Below are 21,275 nucleotides of genomic sequence, written 5' to 3' on the forward strand. Positions count from 1 at the left end.
GACCCGGAGTGGTAGTACCTGTTAGGGCCCCAACTATGGGTTGAATAGAAACCGACGTGAAAACAACAAATATATTCCATTAAAAAAATTTTTTCTTCAAAATCTTTGGATTCGGCATTAAATAACCCGAAAAAGGTTGATATGCCGTAAAACAAAAACAACCAACCAACCAACCAAGAGTTCTTCATACGTTTTGGTTTCAGTTTCGATTATAGCTGATGGCACTCAAGTTATTTATTTTCTTTTTAAATAATTTTATCAAGAATTCTTCATAAGTTTTGGTTTCGATTTCGATTATAGCTGATGGCAGCACTCCAGTAATCTATTTTTTTATAAATAATTTTATCAAGAATTCTTCATAAGTTTTGGTTTTGGTTTTGGTTTCGATTCATGCCGATGCACGCAAGTCATATTTTTTATTTTTGAAATCGCCACTTTATAATATATAAAAATATTAATATTATTATAGAATACAGGGTGACCCAAAGAAAACGGGCCCCAACTCTAATTAGGCCCCGTTTCTTAGTGTTTTGTCCGAATGAAATGAAACTTTGGTCATAACTAGTTTATTATATTCAAAACATCACATCAAAACACAAGGGTCTTTGGCCTTTTTTCTCCGTTCTACAGCATATGTTCTAGATGGCCTCCATTTAGCTTTTGTTTTGTTTTTTTGGGTCACCCTGTATTAACTCTATAATAATATATATGAAATCTGCAAGAATTAAAATATATTTAAGCATATTTTATGACCAGCTATGCCGGGTGTCCCTGCTAGCTTAGATAAATACTTTTGCAGTTTTAACAAAAGAGCTACAATAACATCAGAGCATTTCCATTTACACTGAACAACTACAGAATGCCAACATTATTAGATATGAATGAGTCCTCTGTCTCACTAGTCTAACACTAATTTCCTTTGCAGAAGCTGTTAGAATAATAGCATGTATAGCCAGCAAAGCTGATTATAGTTTAAAGTTACAATATCTGTAATAGAGCCGCTGATGCTAGTAGCAACCACATAAAGATATGCAAATGACCAATCCAGCTGCGTGATCTGACGTCAAAACAGGACACAGGTGTTGGGAGGAGTGGTGTTCGAGACATGATGAGAGAAGCATGTGTTCAAAACATGTTGGTGACGTCACAGCTAAGATGACAAGAAGAAGGAGAAACGAACTGTTTAAATATTTAGAAAAAAATATGTTGTTGGAAATACCAGATATAAAGGCTTTTATTTAAAAAAAAAAGTGATTTAAGCATTTTTTTCCATTTTTCTGTTTTTTTTTTTTGTGACAGAGTCTACAATGTGTTGGGTCCGTTAAAATGTAAGCACACCTTTTAAAAAATTTGTACAGTGTTACATATCAATCTATTTGTTTTGAAGAAAATATTGTGGGTTACGGTGCATGTAGTGTCCCTATTTACTTGCCTCTTCCATGAGGGCAGAGTTAGATACAAGGTCGGTTTTTAATGTGGGGAAAAAAATCCAGCTACAAAAAAATAAAATTTTAAAGAATGGATTACACACAAAAAATAAAAATTGTCTTAGTGTAGAAGGATTTCTTCATAACGTAAGGCCAGAAAAGATAACAAATGGATCCTGTGATTGTGCTTATCTTCTAAGATGACTAAACAAAGGTCGTCTTTTATTTGCTTGACTTATTTGAAGGTCAAAATATTCTTTTACATAAAATTAGGCAAATTAATTGGTTAATGGAACTAAACAGGCGAGGAGTGGTGGAAATGGTGGATATAAAATAAAGGATTCCAATTGGTTGGAAGTTGAAGTGGACTAAGCTTGACTATAAAACGGCTCTAAGAATATAAATCCGTTCATTTAGCCTGGTGATTAGCTTTTGAGGTAAAACAGACACCTTTCTGTCTATATGTTGGGATATAGGCCCTGAAACGGTAAGTATTCTCTCCTGACGACCCGACATTATTTGTTGATTGGAATGGATTACCCTACAGAGAAAAAAAAAAAAATGCTAAACTTTATTATATACAAATCTACAATGAGAGGTAGGCTCTGATATGGTGCATATTCTCTCCTGATTACTTAACATTATCTGGAACGGAATGAAATATCCCACAAAAAACATCTGATAAACATAATTGTTGTTTATTTGTCTTTTGTCAGCGATACTTTTTGAATGAATTCAATTATTTATACGAAAGTACATTTTTACCTAAATGCAAGTTGGGAATAATTTTCCCTTTGACCAATTTTGTACCCCCAAATGGGGAGCGACATATGTATTGTTTTTAAAATATAATTACCCACTGATATGTGTTTCGTCATCTATGACTCATCAGAGTGGCTGAATCTAGTGAGATTCGAAATTGGGACCCAACTTGCATTTAGGTAAAAAAGCATTTACGTATAAATAATGGAATTCATTCAAAAAGTACCGCAAACAAAAACAAATGGCTGAATCTAGTGAGATTCTGAACCTAGCGAGATTCGAAATCAGGACCCCACGGGACAAATAAGCTACATCTACGTAAAGCATGATATATTTAGTAGTCATGCGAGATAACCCAGTGGAAAAGGTTTAGGCTTCTTATCATGGGGTCCTGATTTCGAATCTTGCTAGATTCAGCCACTCTGATCAGTTGTAGATGATGTAACATGTGTCAGTAGATAATTATATTTTAATAAACGTAATTATATACATGTCTAGAAGGTAAGTCCTAAGTAATTTGCAGTTGTATTTGGTGTATAGCCCACACATTGAATCTTAACTTCCAGAAGTGTGTAACTTACCAACTGAATTTTAACAAGTACTTTATCCACGATGCCATGTGTCCTTGAGAATTTAAATAAAGGGGTCTGTTCACAATTCCATGCAAATTTCCAAATTCAACAGAAAGATTTACAAGCTCAACAAGATACACCTGAAGACGTTCGGAGGTAACATCGACTCAAACATTGTGAAAAGAAAAATCAAGATAAGAACAGTCGTCCTAATAATCCAAATTATCAATACTCATCTCAAATATTCAGAAAGATATATAAAATTAATTTTGTATTATTATCATTCTCTCTCTCGGCATAAAACTCTAGTGTCTACAAGTATACAAAATAAGCCGTTAATCAAAACAGAAGACACTAAAATCATTAAACATCCAGTTTTGAGTGTACTGAACAGTTCATTTAAATGCAATTCAGATAATGGAACCTCACATTAGTGAGGGGGTTGACATACGAAAAAGCTGTCGAGAGCTAGGTCCTGAAACGGTGTGTATTCTCTCCTGATTACCCAACATTATCTGGAAACCAGAATTAAATACTCAATAAGTTAAAACAGCCAATAAACTTTATTATATATATATGTCTACAAGGTAGGTTATTTCTTCCAAACAACAATATCTTGTTGGTCACTCACTTCATTGCGAGTTTCTGCTACTGTTATTATTCTACTGTATAATATTACTATGTATATATTTTTATACTAGCAGGAGAGGTGCTGAGCTTTGCCCGGCCTTAAAAATAAATATATTTCAATTTTTAGATTTCTTATAATTACAGAGCCAATTCTCTATTGAATATTATATTGTACCTAATATATAGTGCTAATTTCAAAAGTTAAAAAAAAAAATGACTTGGGTACCATCAACTAGAATCGAAAGAAAAACATTTAGCGCTGCACTTACGTTCCATACCGTTTGAGCTATCAACAAATAAATAAGAAGATTTAAAAAGCATTTCAAGCTGTGAATGAATTTGCGCATGCGCAAAAGTAATAAGAAATATGTTGGCAAGTTGAAATGAACATTTTGCATTTCAGCTTGCTGTCATATTTCTTCATGTGTTATTTATTCATCCCCGAAAATATTTTACTCGTTATAAGCCATCCTTCGTGTATGGATACTATTTCCTGTTAATTTCAGTATTATGTAATCAATAGTTTAAGAGTTTATTGGTCAAATATCTACACACATACATACATACATACATATATACATCTACTATTTTATTTATATAGATCAATGGTTGTTTTTGCTTTTTCTTCTTTTTTTAAAGATAGCAGAAAATGTGCTGTGGAAAAGTTGCCTTGTTTTTGGCAATATTTCTTTGTCTCCAAGAATGGAAAAAGGTTTCGGCTAGAGAAAGACAATCTCTCGATGATTTGCTGAATACATGCATCGACAGCAAAACGCACAAATTAAAACCTGGACCCGAAGACGCATTGTTCAAGCAGGTAAAAAAGAAAAAAAAATATTTTGTTGGTAAAGTTTATTTTTAACTTAATTTTTTTTTATTTTTAACTTAATTTTTTTAACTTAATTTTTTATTTTTAACTTATTTTTTATTTTTAATTTAATTTTTTTATTTTTAATTTAATTTTTAATTTTTAACTTAATTCTTTATTTTAACTTAATTTTTTTTATTTTTAACCTAATTTTTTTTAGCTTAATTTTTAATTTTAACTCAATTTTTTATTTTTAACTTAATATTTTTAACTCAATTTTTTTATTTTTAACTTATTTTTTATTTTTAAATTTTTAGGCTCTTCTTTGTTGTATAGAAATTCTAAAAATAAAATGTTAGATTTCAAATGAAACCAATGGTATCTACTGAATTCTCATGTCGCAGTAATAAGCATATCCAAAAATTACGAAAAACGATCAGGTAGAAAATGAATTATTAACGAAAACAGTTTTCAAAGACAAATAGCTAAAATTGGGTTTTGCTAAATTGGTCAAAGATTTTCAGTTTTCAGAAAACATTTACCTCCCTTTTGTTACAATTAGAACTCTCCAGTTTCTTTTCTTTTTTTTTTTTTTTTGCTAATTGTCTTTCAAAACTATTACGAATACAAACGTGGTAATCAGCAAAAACAATACAGAATACGTTGGATAATAAAGGTCTTAACATCATTTAACAAAAAAAAAAAAAAAAAACTGTTTATTTTTATTTTGGCCATTTCGTTATTCGATTGTCAGTTGGAAATCTTTAACGTTACTAATTTTAAAAAAAAATACAACAACAACAACAATAGTGACTGAAGGTGAAAAAAAAGTTTGTATTTATTTTGGTCATTTCGTTATTTGTTGCGAACCCTGAAGAATCCCTCAGCTATGGGAAAATAGCTCCACTGCCTTATGGATGCCTTGGGAAAGGCAAAGGTTAAGGGAGTAAACCCGACAAAATATCCGGTCTGGAGTTCTGATATGCGGATGAGCTCTGCAACATCTTTCCAGCAGCTCCTGCAGCCGCGTTGGCACCGACTGTATGGGCTTGTCTTTCCGTTGGAGTCTTCCTTCCGAGAGGGGGACCCTGATAAATGGGCAAACCAAAGTTATCTTATTACCTGGCCAGGCCTGCCTGCACCTGGTTAACCACAACAGACGCTGTAATAAACCAAACTAGGTGCAGAATGCCATTGTCTCAAGAGACAGAAGGTTGCCATTAATCAACATCTTAACATCATTGCCCTTAGATTAAATGAAAAATCTATTATATAAGAGGGGTGTAATCCGTTGAAAAAGATTGAAAAAAAAATACAAGGAAAGAGTGTGTATTGTACAGGTACCCCGGTTTTTATTTTTATTTTCTCTGTGTGTGTTTTTAACTGCCTTAAAAATATCAGGAAATAATAATTAACTGATTAAAGTAATATTTAACGGTGAGACCTTTTCAAAGCAAATCTTTAAAAAAAAAAGAAAAAAAAAGAAAAAGAAAAAATGAACCCCCCTCACACGTTTTGAAACGTTTCTACGAATTTTTAAAATGTATGAAACTTATGACCCCACTTTCATCCCATTTCCCCCTTCTGCCCCCACCCGCCATCAAACTTAACGAAAATGCTAACGATTACATATCTTGCTATGTCGCCAAGAACTGGAGTCTCATTTTACGTTAATTTTATATAGGAAAGTTGTGTAATAAATTGCGAACAGACGGGCTTACCTGACAAACGCTCGAGGTGTGCATTTTGCAAAGTGGGCACGTCCAAAGAAAAATGGCAAGATGGCGGCGGCCGGTTAATATTGCCAAGTAATCACGCAAAATCTCGTGTTCTCTCGCACACACGAGAGTTCAGCTTAGCATAAAAACGGGTCACTATGAGCAAGAAGGGAGAAGGAAAAACGTAGTCAAGAAAAGACGACGCTTCTGACGACTGAGAAGAAAAAAGAAGAAAAAGAGCAAGAAGTAGAAGAGGAAGAAGAGAACGATACATGAGAAGACGAGGTGTGTGCGGTTTTGAGTAAATCGAAACAGACAGAAAAAAAACTCTGATTACAAGCTATTTCGGCTTTGGTATGGAGAAATTTGACATCAGATTAATTCCGGAATTCGATGGCTCCCTCACTGGTCTCTCGGTGGTCGAATGGCTGGAAAAGGCTGAGCGCGTTTGCCGGTTGTGCAAGATTAAAGACCCAGCTATGGTTATCCCATTGAGACTCACTAAAGGGGCTTATGCCGTGTACCAGCAGCTAGGGGAAGATCCGACCATGGAGCAGATTACACAAGCGCTATACGGGGCATTTGGTACAGACCCTTTTGTCACCTGGAGGCAGTTTTCCGAACGCCGACTTGGGCCGGGGAAGACAGTGGATGTCTACATGGCCGACTTGAAAAAGCTTGCCACTCCCTTCCGCGGTGCAAGTGATCGCATATTGGCATGCGCCTTTTTGTCGGGACTTCCGGATGAGGCAAGTCGACTGCTGCGAGCATCGTCAAGACTCACTGAGATTGGATTGGAGGAGTTATTGGCGAGAGCACGAAACATCTTGAAAGACGATCAAGAACTAGTCTCCGCAGCTGTTGACACTCTGGACTCGCCAACGAAGGGTCTACGATGCTATACCTGTGGTGGCCCCAACCACTTTTCCAGAGACTGCAAAAGCGGTACAAGGCGCACCCCTAATTATGGAGCACGACAAGTAATACGGTGTCACCAATGCAATAAGCCAGGCCACATAGCGCGGAATTGTCCGGGAAACGGGCAAGGGGAGGACGCCGCAGTGCTAACACCCTCCCCAACGCGGCATTGAACAAAGCGCTGCCTGCAGTAACAGTTCAAGTTGAGGGATGTGAACGTTCAGCACTGGTTGACATCGGCTGTACCCAAACCCTTCTTCGAAAGGAATATTGCGCCACATGGAAGAAACGAAGGATCTCTGTACTTACTGTCGGCCAAGGCTCATTGGTGTGTTGTGGGGTCAGCGTTGTTCATATCAGCATTGGCAATGGCTCTCCGGTTGCTGTGACGGTGTTAGTGGTCGATGGGGAGCTGCTCGGATATGACCTTCTCCTTGGAATGGACGCTATCACACAGCTAGGCGGAATTACTGTGAACGGCGCCGGTGATGTGAGCTTCTCTCGACCAAACAAACGTGTGCAGCAATCACTCTCGATGAGCCCGACTTCCATGCAGAATACGATAAGGGCACAAACACTTGGACAGCGTCCTGGAAATGGGCAGGCGACCAGCCACCAGTGTCATTGCGGAATCGACTTACAGAGTATCCTCCTCCTGCGTGGCTTAGGGGGCAGTACGAGGCAGAACTTCAAGTGTGGCTGGATAATGGCTGGTTAGTTCCATACCCAGAGGATGAGCTCGGGCCCCCGTGGGGGCTAATTCCCCTGATGGCTGTCAGACAAGAGAACAAGCAGAAAGTTCGACCTGTTCTTGATTACCGGGAACTTAATGAATACGTTGACCCACACACTGCGGGGGCTGATGTCTGTGCTCATAAACTACGGGAGTGGCGGCGGCAGGGTGTGGAAGCAGCCATACTGGACTTGCGAAGAGCGTACTTGCAAATACGTGTTGAGAAATCGCTGTGGCCGTTCCAGACGGTGGTGATCAAAGGAACTCGCTATTGCTTGACCAGGCTAGGATTCGGCCTGAATGTAGCCCCTAACATCATGACAGCAATCATGCAGGCTATCCGGCGTCAAGATAAAGCGGTGCAACATGCGACATCGTCGTATATAGACGACATTTTTGTCAATGAGAGCCTCCTGTCTGCCCAGGCGGTCAAAGAACACTTCGAGCACTTCGGATTGTCGTGCAAGGAGCCGGAGCGGCTACAGGACGGGGCGAAAGTGCTCGGACTGCAGGTGAGCAGAAGTGCAGATGGCCTTCAATGAGGAAGGAGTGGTGAAATCCCGGAAATCCCATCTACCATCACACGTCGGAGCACGTTTTCCATTTGCGGAAAATTGGTGGGTCACTTCCCTGTGTGTGGGTGGCTCCGAGTGGCTGTAGCGGCCATAAAGCGACGGGCAACTTCTATGTCAACTGGATGGGACGATGAGGTGCATGATCCTGCCCTGCGAAGCATGCTGGTGGAAGTTGTGGCCAGAGTGACCAATGATGACCCTGTACGGGGGAGCTGGTGCGTCGATGGGAGTGAATTTACAGTTTGGGTAGATGCCAGCTCACTTGCCCTTGGCGTTGCTCTGGCGGTCGATGGAAGGATAATAGAAGATGCCTGCTGGCTTCGGCCGAAGAATGACGCCAAGCATATAAACCTAGCTGAACTCGATGCTACACTGAAAGGAGTCAATCTAGCGCTTCAGTGGCAGGCTAGAATCCTTCACATCATCACGGATTCCACGTGTGTGCATCGGTGGATGACCAATGCCTTGAATGGAAAAGCACGTCTGACAACGAAGGCGTCGGCCGAAATGTTGATCCGGACGCGGCTTGCTACCCTAACCGAAACCACTAAGGAATACGACTTGGTCATAGATGTGACACTGGTGCAATCCTGTTTGAATCAGGCGGATCGTCTGACCAGAGTGCCACGCCGTTGGCTAGACCTGCCAAAAGAAGTGAACGAGTCAGCACCTGTAAATTGCGCTGCAGTGGGACATAGACTCAGCCCAGAGCATATTAATGATGTCCATTGCCAAAGCGGGCACCCCGGTGTAAACCGAACGCTTTACTTCACCAGATTGGTTGACCCCTCTGTGTCTCGGAGGGCTGTGAAATCTGTTGTGGGAAGCTGCAACACCTGCCGATCGATCGACCCAGCACCTGTCCGGTGGAAGAAGGGAATACTCAGTATGAAGCGTAATTGGGATAGGATTGCGATAGACATAACGCACTACAACGGGAGGCATTTTTTGACGCTTATCGACTGTGGACCATCTAGGTTTTCATTGTGGCGGCCCCTTCGCCGGCAGGACGCGGCTGCCATTGTCCATGAGTTGGAAGGTGTGTTCCTCGAGCGTGGCCCTCCTTCTGAGATACTCACCGACAATGGCCCCGCTTTTGTTAGTGAGCCGTTTAAACAGTTTGCAGATGGCTGGGGTGTCCATCTGCGTTTTCGGTGTGCCCATGTTCCCAGTGGAAACGGGATTATTGAGCGCAATCACAGAACGGTTAAGACAATCGCAGCGCGGAAGGGGTGTACGGTACCTGAAGCAGTCTATTGGTACAACGTCACCCCTAAGGACGATGTTTCACCCTCCACCGCGCCAGCCAACGCGCTACATACATACCGTGTCAGGGTGAGAGGTTTGGAGAGCAGCTCACTACCCGAACCGGAGCCACCACAAAAGAACATAAAAGAAGGAGATGTCGTCTGGGTTAAAAAACCCCGAGGCCAGTGCACGACTCGCTACGGAACCGGTCATGTCACTGAAGTGATCAGCCCGCAGGCGGTGCGAGTTGATGGAGTACCTCGTCATATTAAAGACTTAAGATCAGTATTCCAAACGCAGCTGCCGCTTGACGAAGATAGTGAAATTGAATCCGTGACCAGCGACCCATCATTCTGGTTCATGACGGCTTCAACGCACAGCGACACTGAGAGTGGTAGCCTTCAAAGTACTGACCCTCTTGCTGATGATGAAGACCCGGACAGTGATACTGCGATGCTCAGCTTTAGGTTCGCCGACCTTCGTGTCACGGAAGACAGCGCAGACGATGATGAAGCCCCGAATCCCCCTCTCCGAAGAAAATCTCGAAGAAAAATGCCACCGCCTCCCTGCTCTTTCTGTGATAATGAGATCAGGGGGGAGTGTGTAATAAATTGCGAACAGACGGGCTTACCTGACAAACGCTTGAGGTGTGCATTCTGCAAAGCGGGCACGTCCAAAGAAAAATGGCAAGATGGCGGCGGCCGGTTAATATTGCCAAGTAATCACGCAAAATCTCGTGTTCTCTCACACACACGAGAGTTCAGCTTAGCATAAAAACGGGTCACTATGAGCAAGAAGGGAGAAGGAAAAACGTAGTCAAGAAAAGACGACGCTTCTGACGACTGAGAAGAAAAAAGAAGAAAAAGAGCAAGAAGTAGAAGAGGAAGAAGAGAACGATACATGAGAAGACGAGGTGTGTGCGGTTTTGAGTAAATCGAAACAGGCAGAAAAAAAAAACTCTGATTACAGGAAAGTGACCCCCCCCCGCCCACGCTGAAATGTTAAATTTTTATTATTAAAAAAAAAAAACGTTTTCTTTTATATTATCTTTAAAGACCGTTGAAACGTAATCGCCAAAAAAATGTGGATTTTGATTTCTTTTTAGAAAGTAAATAACTCTGTTACATATTTAAAAAGAAAATATTTGTTACATATTTAAAAAAAATATTTGTTACATATCTAAGATCGTAAAAAAAAAATCCAAATATTTTCTTTTTAAATATGTAAATTGATCAAGTAGTTTTATTTTACATTAGGAAAACATATTTAATTGTTTTTTTTTTGTTTTGTTTGAAAACAATTCTAACATGGGGTTTGTTTTACTTATAAACGTACGTTCGAAAAATATGTTTAAATATGATATTTTAATTTGTCCAGATTTCGTATATATTATTATAGAGTCGCGATTTCAAAAATAAAAGAAGAAAGTACTTTGGTGCCATCGGTTAGAATCGAAACCGAAAGTAAAACTGCAGCTGGTGACGTTCCCACTGTACCAACGTGACACGCATATGAACTGATTAAAAATTGAAAATAAACTAAGACGAATGTACAAAATGTATGACGATTTTTTCACTTTTGACCCATTTTTGATCCCTTAAAAACTATTTTAACCGGCTAACGACCCATAAAAGAACGGTCCATAAAAAATCCAATCATTTGAGGCCCTGCAATTTTCAGTTTCAGAAGAGATAGAGTTGGAAAAATGTATATATAAGATTCGTTGTTGTTTTTAGATGTTAACAGTTTCAAAATGGTGTTATTTTTTTTCTCGCTACCTTAACGTTTTTTAAAGAGTTATAAGCTCTTTTTGTTATAAAGGGCGACTCCGACTCATTCATATATATATATATATATATATATATATATATATATATATATATATATATATATATATGAATGAGTCGCCCCTGATTTTTTTATGGAATGTATTTTTATTTAGTTTTTATTATTAAATATTATGTCGTGCATATAAAGTATACCCATGGACATGCTTATTTATTTTAATATTTAATAATATATAATCTTATAATAATAATATATATATATATATATATATATATATATATATAATAGATAGTTATTTTACAACAGAAACATGTGTTCGTTGCAGTGCAGCCCATGGAAAAACCGATCGTGTTGCACTCCAAATAATACAGTCACGATGCATGATAAAAACGTTCATTGGCTCAACTTTAACTGGGATCATTCTGGAAATCTCTCGGATGAGTGCCGTCGCCATTTCGTACAAGACTTGTGCTTCTATGAATGCTCACCAAACACGGGACCATGGCTGAAAGCGGTAAGTAAACATCCGTCATTGAATGCTAGACAATTCCAATGATCCATTTATGTAACATGTGGAAAAAACCCCCAAAAAACAAACAACAAAAAAGAAATTTAATAACCATAAAAATAAGTCAGACTAGGAAAGTTATGTGTTTGGAGTAGATATATATTTGCTATTATGACTCCATAGCTGCAGGGGTGAGTAAGTAACTTGGCTTGACCGCACCATGCGGATGGCTCACTGGATGTTAAACACAATAGAACGAAAGACACATCACCTTTAGATCAATAAGTTGACATGACATCTGTTACATATGTATCATTAGAGGCAAGGTTTTTATTTTGATTAATTCTCTCCTGAGAATTAATTATCTAGGCTTAGACTTTTGGTCCCGAAATTGTATGTTGTATAAAATAAGCGAACAACACCTATTTTTATAAAAATATAAACTTATTTTAATATTGAAGGAGCATTTTAAAAACTCGAAAGTTTGACTTGCCAATCACCGATAAACATTGATCTCAACTGATAAAAAAAAAACTTCTTTCGTGGTGACAAAACAAATGAGAAAGAGAGAAAGACAAAAACAGATAGATAGATAGATAGAGAGAGAGAGAGAGAGAGAGAGAGAGAGAGAGAGAGAGAGAGAGAGAGAGAGAGAGAGAGAGAAAGAGAACATAGATATCTAGTAAAAACAAAGACATATATTATTATTATTAAGTTCGTGGTAGTCTTAACCTTTAGCAAAGTCAGTTTCAACTAACATTGATGTGACTCTTGACCAAGCTGTCAACCCTTTCTGTGTGAGAGGCCATGTTTTACGCCATGTTTTAATAACACATTTTAAAAATTTTACTTATCTCCTCCAAAAGATAATGAATGTAGGCTTTTAAATGTGGGGAGCTCTAGCTCACTTTAAAAGGAACCTTTACGATTGTGCCACACTAGTATTAAATTTTTCGGTATATTCAGAAAGTAAAAATGTGAAAATAAAATATTATTGATAGCTGTGACATAGTTTTGGTTACAGACATACACGCACAACATTTTTATTATATTTTTCTTATTAATTTTTATAAATTGTTTATTCTGTACAGATGTAGTTATTGAATATTATTTATAAATGTTCAATAGCTCTTGAGAAATGAGGCGTAGTCAAGAGTATATTCATGAAAACATTTTTATTCAAAGGCCAACCGATACCCTGTAATGCAAAACACAACTACCTGATTCTTAAACAAAAGCTGAAGATATCTGCATTAGAAGTGGAAACATATATGTAATACCTACAACTTCCATATATTCGCATCTACTGGAAATCTGCCCATATATCTATATACTTTATTATACATACTGAACAGGACATAGCTTTTAATTTTACTTCCAATTATACCTGTACTGTATTGTACTTCATATCAAAAATGACGTTACTTGTATTTTGTATTATTATCATTCTCTCTCTCTCTCTCTCTCTCTCTCTCTCTCTCTCTCTCTCTCTCTATTGTGTAAGCATAAAACTCTAATGTCTGCAAGTATACAAAATACGCCATTAATCAAAACAAAAGACACTAAAATCATTAAACATCTAGTTTTGAGTGTACTGAACAGTTCATTTAAATGCAATTCAGATAATTGAACCTCACATTAGTGAGGGGGTTGATACGCGAAAAAGCTGTTGAGAGCTAGGTCCTGAAATGGTGTGTATTCTCTCCTGATTACCCAACATTATCTGGAAATCAGAATTAAATACTAAACAAGTTAAAACAGTCAATAATCTTTATTATATATGTGTCTACAAGGTAGGTTGTTTCTTCCAAACAACAATATCTTCTGTTGGTCACTCACTTCATTGCTAGTTTCTGCTACTGCTATTATTCTACTTTATAGTATTACTATGTATATATTTTAATACTAGCAGGAAAGGTGCCGGGCTTTGCCCGGCCTTAAAAATAAATATATTTCAAGTTTTAGATTTCTTATTATTACAGAGCCAATTCTTTATTGAATATTATATTGTACCTATTGAAGATACTTCTTAACCCTTCTGCCATCTAAAATATCCAGGGATTGGGCAACAAAATTTTTTAGTTAATTCTTAATATCAAGCCACTCTGTAGCACGTTATCCTATTCCTAACCCAACATAAACAAACAATTTTAATTATAAGTTTAAAGGAAAAAATATTAAACCATAGATTAACTCCTTCCAACAAACCTGTTGCAAATATAGCTGCTTCCACTGCATGAACTTTTACTCACAACCCTCCTCCAGTAACAATGAAATAGCATTTGAGGAGTGTAATTTTTCATTAGATATATAACCTTTGCAAACTAACCCAGTAACATTAACTCCCCATGCGGGGTCGCAGAAATACCTGGATTAGGACCCAGGAGCAGGGCAAACCCTCTCGGTGCTGATGGACCAGTAGATTTGCCCAAGTCATCCATCTAGGAGAAGGAAAACTCTGAAGCTAAACCTAAGGGGAGGGAGGCCTCTCCAGTCTTGGATGACAACCTTCCTAGAGCTGGTGACTCAAACAAATTGCTGGTCTGCAAACCGAAACTGCTTAAGGAGTAGATAGGCACTGTCTATTGCCCGACTTCCATTCTCCTTCTTTGCCTATTAGCCAGGCGTTGAGGTCAAATCACAGGGATTCGACAGAAACACTCATTGGTCGATCTTGTTTCCTGACTAGGTCAATGAATGCCGTTTTCCCCTCTCCCGACACATCCCATCCCTCTAAACTGGGCACTTGGGAGTGCTTGAATGCCATAATGCCTGTGCAAGTAGATTGGGTCGACCATCGTTTGATGAGTTGAGGGTATCAGATTGACAGTTCCTGGCTGTTGTTCCCGACTGGTAGTACAGGAGCCCTAACTCTTTGGTAACGCTTAGAGCGGCTGCTCCATCAACAGTTGAATAATGTCGGGATGTTTATAGTGCCATGTCACGCATGGAAAGAGACCCTGCACTCATCTCCGGTGAGCTTTCCTGAGGCCACAATTCTAGTAGATGGAAGGTCAACTGATGGTCTACTTGTGTTGCATGTCTGGTATTCTGCATAACCAATTGTTCAACACCCCTTACCTAAACTGAAACTCTAAAAAACAAAATGACAGTACAATCTAAAATTATGCTTAAACCAGGACAAAACTCAAACAAAACCAAATTGCTTCCTACCTTGGGGCTTGCATTTACGAAAATCCAAGGACTTAGAACTAATTTAAATGATGTTGAAGCATTTCTCATAACAAACACCCCGGATATCTTAGCACTCCTCCATCTACTCTAACTACTTTAATATGCCCGGATATCTCCCACTCTGCCGCAAGGACTCTGACAGACATATACACGGGCTTGGAGTCTATAGTCGAAACACTCTCCCCTTGACTAGAAAAACAAAACTAGAATCAGACGATCAAGCCTTTATGTGCTTTAGACTTAACATGCAACATAACATTAGTTACTTTTATTTTCTCTACCGCTCTCCCTCAACCACGGACTGTACCCTAATAAACAAAGTCTCTGACAGCATAGATACCGCACTTTCCCTTGACACTATTGCACAAGTGCATGTATTTTGTTATTTCAATGTCCATCACAGCAACTGGCTTGAATTTTCTACTTAAACAGATGCAGCTTGTAGCACAACACATAGCTTCAGATGGTTACGTTTTCAACCTGTTTCCCCAGACCAGCAAGAACAACATGCATCACTTCTAGATCTGTTTTTGACCACAGTTCCTGATGATTGTGTTACGAATGCTCACAGCCCACTTGGGAACCCTGATCATGCAGTGATAATGGTCGAAATCGCCTTAAACTCTAGAGCCAAAACTGAAGAGCCAGTGCTCAAAACAACGAGATATTATAAAAAGGCTGACTGGGAAGCCATCATGGATCTCATCAGAGATGCCTCATGGTGAAATATCTTTTCACTTACTGCTGAACAGCGTGCAAACGAGACAACTGAATGGTTCAAAATGGCAATTGAAGCACATGCTCCCACGTGGAAATTTTATAGCAAGCCCCACTCTCCCCAATGGTTTACTTCCACATGTGCAGCTGCTATTGTGAAAAGGCAGCATGCATACCACAGATTTAACCGACATAAGTCAAGTTCAAACAGACAGAAGTATATAGAAGCCAGAAGTAACTGTAAGAAAGAAATAGCGACAGCTAAGAGAGAATTTACTGAAACCACCAAAAAATGCATTGAAGCACAGAAATTAGGAACCTGTGACTTCTGGAAAATCTACAACAGTGTAGTAAATAATGGGCAATCAACAATTCCCCCACTATCTAACAATCATGAGGTTGTTTGCTCAGCAACCGAGAAGGCTAACATGCTTGCCAGTCGGTTTGTCTCCAACTCCACACTGGTCCCTGCTAACCAACCCTCCCTGACTTTCCTTTGTGGACAGATGCCACATTAGACGATCTGAAAATCATTCCTTCTCAGGTGCATGCTATCATAAAAAATTTCGACACTTCCAAAGCATGCTGACCTGATCTCATCCCGGCTGTGCTATTAAAAAAGTGCTCCACTGAAGTAGCTCCAGTTCTCTCCAAACTTCTGTGGTACCAGTTTTCAAGAATTCTGGCGAAAGAACTGACCCAGTAAATTATCGCCGCATTAGCCTCATCCACTTTTCACCAAAATATTTGAGTCCATAATTAACCAAGCTCTAGTCCATCACCTTACAGATGCTAAGCTTCTGACCGATCAACAATATGGATTTAGGCAAGCCAATTCGACAGCAGACATTCTAACTGTAATCTCTGAACCTATATACCATTCACTGGACAAAACAGGTGAGGGTAGATCGGTAGCTCTAGATATACCTAAGGCTTTGGACATGTATGGAGGTCTTCTCAGGAAAATCAGATCATACGGTATCACTGGAATAATACTTAACATAATTAAATCCTTCTCAGATAAGAGAAAAATCCAGATTGTCCTCGACGGTTGTACATCTAAACAATATGATATAAATGCAGGAGTCTCTCAAGGGTCTATCCTTGGACCTCTATTATTCCTAATATTCATAAATGACCTCCCTGAAAAAATTGTCTGTGAGATGGGTATATATGCTGATGACACCACGCTCTATAACAGACACGACAGGAAAACAAATGAACACGTATCTAAAGAAATGGCAGAAACACTAGAGGATGGCCTCCAATCTGTAGTGGAATGGGGACAAAAATGGATGGTCACATTTAATGCTGCAAGACTAAACTTGTTTCCTTCAATAATTACAAGAAACCTTCTCTACCACCAATAGCAATGGCCAACATTGAGAGCATTGTCAGGACCGCTGCGAAGAAGGTAGCTTCTCTCTACCATGCTAGAAAGCTAATAACGCCCGAAAGTATCCTGTACCTCTATAAGGCCACCATTCGCCCATGTATGGAGTATTGTTGTCATATTTGGGTTGGTACATCTGCTACTAGTCTCTCACTCCTAGACAAGGTTCAAAAGAGAGTCGCCAATCTGATAGGCCCTGAACTGTCATCTTAGCTTCAGCCTCTATACCATCGACAAAATGTAGCATCCCTCTGCCTGTTCTACAAGTACTTTAATGGTGAATGCTCCGACGAACTGCAAGCACTTGTACCCCCTAGATGTAAATACCCCCGACAAACCCAACAAGCAGCTAAATCCCACTCCTTCATTGTAGAGATCCCTAGATGTAAGAGAGCCTTCTTCTCCAGTAGTTTCTTCCCCAGAAACGCTAGACTTTGGAATTCTCTTCCAACTGTACTGATATGCAGAAGTTCAAGTGTAACGTGAACCGACATCTTGCTGCCCAACTCCACATAGTACCCCTGTAGCTTATGTCCCTGATAGTAGCCTCCTACATCAAAGTGACAATGTGCCTTGTTTGGGGTGAAAATGTAAAAAAAAAAAATAAAAAAGGCTTACTTGTCTGTTGGATCTTCGTAGATAATCCCATTCCCCTTCTTCATGAGAGAACTTGGCTCTCGATTAATATAGTATTTGGAAAAATCAATTAATGGGTAGGTAACGATCCCATAATAATTATTTAAGAATTAATGTCTTTGGCTAATTTTTGGATATTTGTTGTCCGAGAGTCTGATCTGTCTAACGATACCGATTTTATCAGTGTCCGTCATGTGTGTCCAAAGTTTTTGGTAGACGTAGAAGCACATAGACACACACATACACATTTTATCTTTTATATATATAGATTAGCGGGGGGATAAAAAAGTGGCAGTAGCAGGGGGGGGGGGTAAAAACAACAGTAGGCAGCCTGGGTGAAGAGAGATGTTAGAAAAAAAAGTGGTAGCAGGCAGGCAGGCTCGAATCTGTAATGTGAAGGAGGAAAAAAAAACCTAACATCTTTGCTGATGTCTCTATCGCGCAACCGGAAGACGCAAGCATTGAAATTAAACGTAGGTAATCCAATGGAGATGATGACTTGTGAAAATGTTGACGAAAAAAACAACCCCTCCTTATACAAAACTGCCAAGTTGAGAGTAAAGGAATAAATGTTTTGGGCTAATTTTTCGATATGTGTGCTCCAAAGGATCGAGCTTCAAAATGATACCGATCTCATAAGGATCCATCGCGTGTGTCAAAAGTTTTTGCAAGACATACAAACACACACACATACACACACGCACACATTTTTTGCCCTTTATATTCATAGAAGAGAGAAGATTAATCACGGGCATTTTTGCAACATAATGTTCGGATTTTGCTCTATAATACTGAAAATTCTTGATTGAATTTTTTTTTTTGTCCTTTGGTGTCATTAAACTTTGCACAAAAATTAGATGCTTGGACATGTTGCTCAGTTATTCGTTTAATGTGCATGACCCATACCTGCATCCCTGTGCATGACCTGTACCTGCATATCTGTTATTCTTAATTGATCGTTTTATATACGAGTAGAACCCAGCTCTGCTTATATATCAATCAAGCTCAGCTCAAAGATAAGAATCATGCGTTCCCTTGGCCACTCAGTTTTCCTGTATGCTTGTGAAACATGAACCCTTACAGCAGAATCAGAGAAGAGGATTCAGGCCTTAGAAATGAGATGCTTCAGAAGACTACTTGGCATCTCTTACAAAGACCACGTAACCAGTGAGGAACGTCAAAAACAGAATAAGGCAAGCCGTTGGTCCTTATGAAGATCTCACCACAATCAGGAGGTACAAACTAAAATGGTTCAGCCACGTAACAAGAGGAGAGAGGCTTGCCAAGACAGTGCTCCAGGGAACAAGCAGAGGAGGAAGAAAGAGAGGAAGACAGAGGAGGAGATGGGAAGAAAACATCACAGAATAGACAGGATTGGAGCTAAACAAAGCACGGTCAAACGTGCGGAGGACAGGGAAGGAGGGAAAGGACTGGTTAACAGGTCATCTGTAGCGACCAAAATCGTTTCATATATAAGTAGAACCGCTACAGGGAAGGTGATGGACAGATATCATTAGGTCTACTCGCCCAAGTGCTAACATTGGCAAGATGGTTTAAGGCTCCCAAAATTAATAAAACTTTTCCTAAACGCGGCAAACTTTAAACGAAAACAAATCACAGAAAAATATTTTTATTATAAAAATATGAGATTTATTCCAAAAATTAATTTCTGGGACTTATAATTTAAATACAATTTCGGGCATATGACCCTGTGGCTCACACGTATATGACATAACCCAGAGGTCCGATTTTTACAACTGTACACATTAAATTAGACTGTATTTTAGCAATGACGCATCGAATCTTGTCTTCCAAGTGGTCTATTGTGTCTGGTTTATCAGCATAGACATGAGATTTTACATATACCGAAAGAAAAGAAAATAGGGTTAAATTGCATGAACAAAGTGGCCAGTTGACAGGTCCATTTTGTGAAATTATTTGTCCATCAAATGTTTCTCTCAGTAAATTGACCATGTCCTTTGTAAATGTTGCTCGGGTGTCGATCTATTTATGATGAATTGCTATACCAAGCTGAAATGAAAATTACCGATAGTTGCCAAATCTACAATTAAAGAAAATAGAGTTTACAATTTAAAATTCGCTACTTCTAAAAAAAAAAAAAAAAAAAAAAAAAACCTGTAGAAAGACTGCACATCTAAAGCAGGTAAACATAAGAGAGTGCCACAGGTGTGCAATCCATAGAAAGAAACTTTGTTCATGGAATCTACGTTTAGGTATAGGCACAGATAAAAAATGGGGGAAATTATTGAGGTCTAATTTTCACAAACTCTATGCATTACATTAAGCTATATTCCAACAATAACGCGTCAAATGTTGTCTTTCAAGTTGTCTATTATCGGCATAAACATGGGACTTCTCAAAAGAAATTGATCTAATAGTGTTCAATCGCACGCATGAGGTGGCCAGTTGACAGGTCCATTTTGTGAAATTATTCGTTCATCAAATGTTTCTCTCAGTAAATTAATTGTCTCATTCGCAAACACTGCTCGGGTGTCGATCTCTTTACGATGAATTGCTAAACCAAGCTGAGCTCAAAATAACCGATAGTTGCCAAATCTGCTATTAAAGAAAATAGTGTTGTCAATTTAAAGTTCGCCGCCTCTAAACCCCCCCCCCACTCTATACTGGAATTGGACATGTGGCATAACAGATAAAAGCATTGGCTAACAATCTGTTCTAAGTGACGGTCTTCTAAATGTTGACGGTTCAATCCTTATTACAGGTGATGATAACTAAGAATCAAGAAAAAATTAACATTTCTACAAGGTCATGGCTGACGGATTAAGAACAATCTACCTCCATGAGTAAAAGAAAGATTTCAGTTTGAAATTCTGTACAGATTCCCGAATTCTAAATAAAGATTCCCAGTTGTAAGTGGATGCGCCTTAAGAAGGTTGGAAGTTGCATCGGCCGAAACGTTTTTGCATATAATGACCATGACGAGAATATTTGTATTTTGACTGATCAGATAATTATTCTCACCTTGGGTGTTATTAGCACAACGTTTCGGTCGAATTTTTCGGGATATCTATGGTAATTATTAATATTAGTGAAAAAAGTGTTTTACGAAACAGAGGATCGATACTCACGTGTATTTTCATAAAAAAAAGACACAATGCAAGGGAGACAACTCCAAGGGAAGAAGTTTTTTTTTGTGAATTTGCTTCGTAAAACACTTCTTTTTTTTTTTTACCAATGTTAACAATTACCATAGATATCCCGAAAATTTGAGTATAGGAAAAGTCTAAAAAAAAAAAATATCTTGAACTTTCTTTATGATCTACAGACCCACCTTCAGACCCACGTTTTGAATTCCTGCAACGCAGAGCTAACCCCGCTTTTACTTAGTAGAGAAAAAGGAAATTCAACACCCAAAAAAGGTTGTAGGGTGCAGCGAGAGGTGTGTCAGAAATTTCATGAAAAATAAGGTTTCATTAAAAAAAAAAAAAAAAAAGAAAAAACAAAACAACGTGGTTTAAAAAACAAAGGTTTTAAACTTCGAACTTTACAGGTAAATTTCTAAAAAACACTACTTTTTCGTTTTAAATTTGAATATATTATTTATTGACCTTTTCTCTTCAATTTGTGATATATAAAACTTTGGTGAGTAAATTAATCATTTTCTT

General features: G+C 38.5%; 1 protein-coding gene across 1 annotated transcript in view; it reads left to right on the top strand.

The window, feature by feature from the left end:
• Positions 1-21,275, top strand: part of LOC145248660 (folate receptor gamma-like) — a 28,300-nt gene that overhangs the window by 1,595 nt on the left and 5,430 nt on the right. Inside the window, exons 2-3 of the mRNA XM_080110328.1 lie at positions 4,031-4,208; positions 11,505-11,693. Of these exons, the coding sequence (XP_079966454.1) occupies positions 4,041-4,208; positions 11,505-11,693 (357 nt within the window). The 5' untranslated portion in view covers positions 4,031-4,040. The remainder of the gene's footprint in view (positions 1-4,030; positions 4,209-11,504; positions 11,694-21,275) is intronic.

Source organism: Euprymna scolopes, chromosome 27 (genome assembly GCF_053919585.1).
Source record: "Euprymna scolopes isolate OS-2025 chromosome 27, ASM5391958v1, whole genome shotgun sequence".
Taxonomy (NCBI): domain Eukaryota; kingdom Metazoa; phylum Mollusca; class Cephalopoda; order Sepiida; family Sepiolidae; genus Euprymna; species Euprymna scolopes.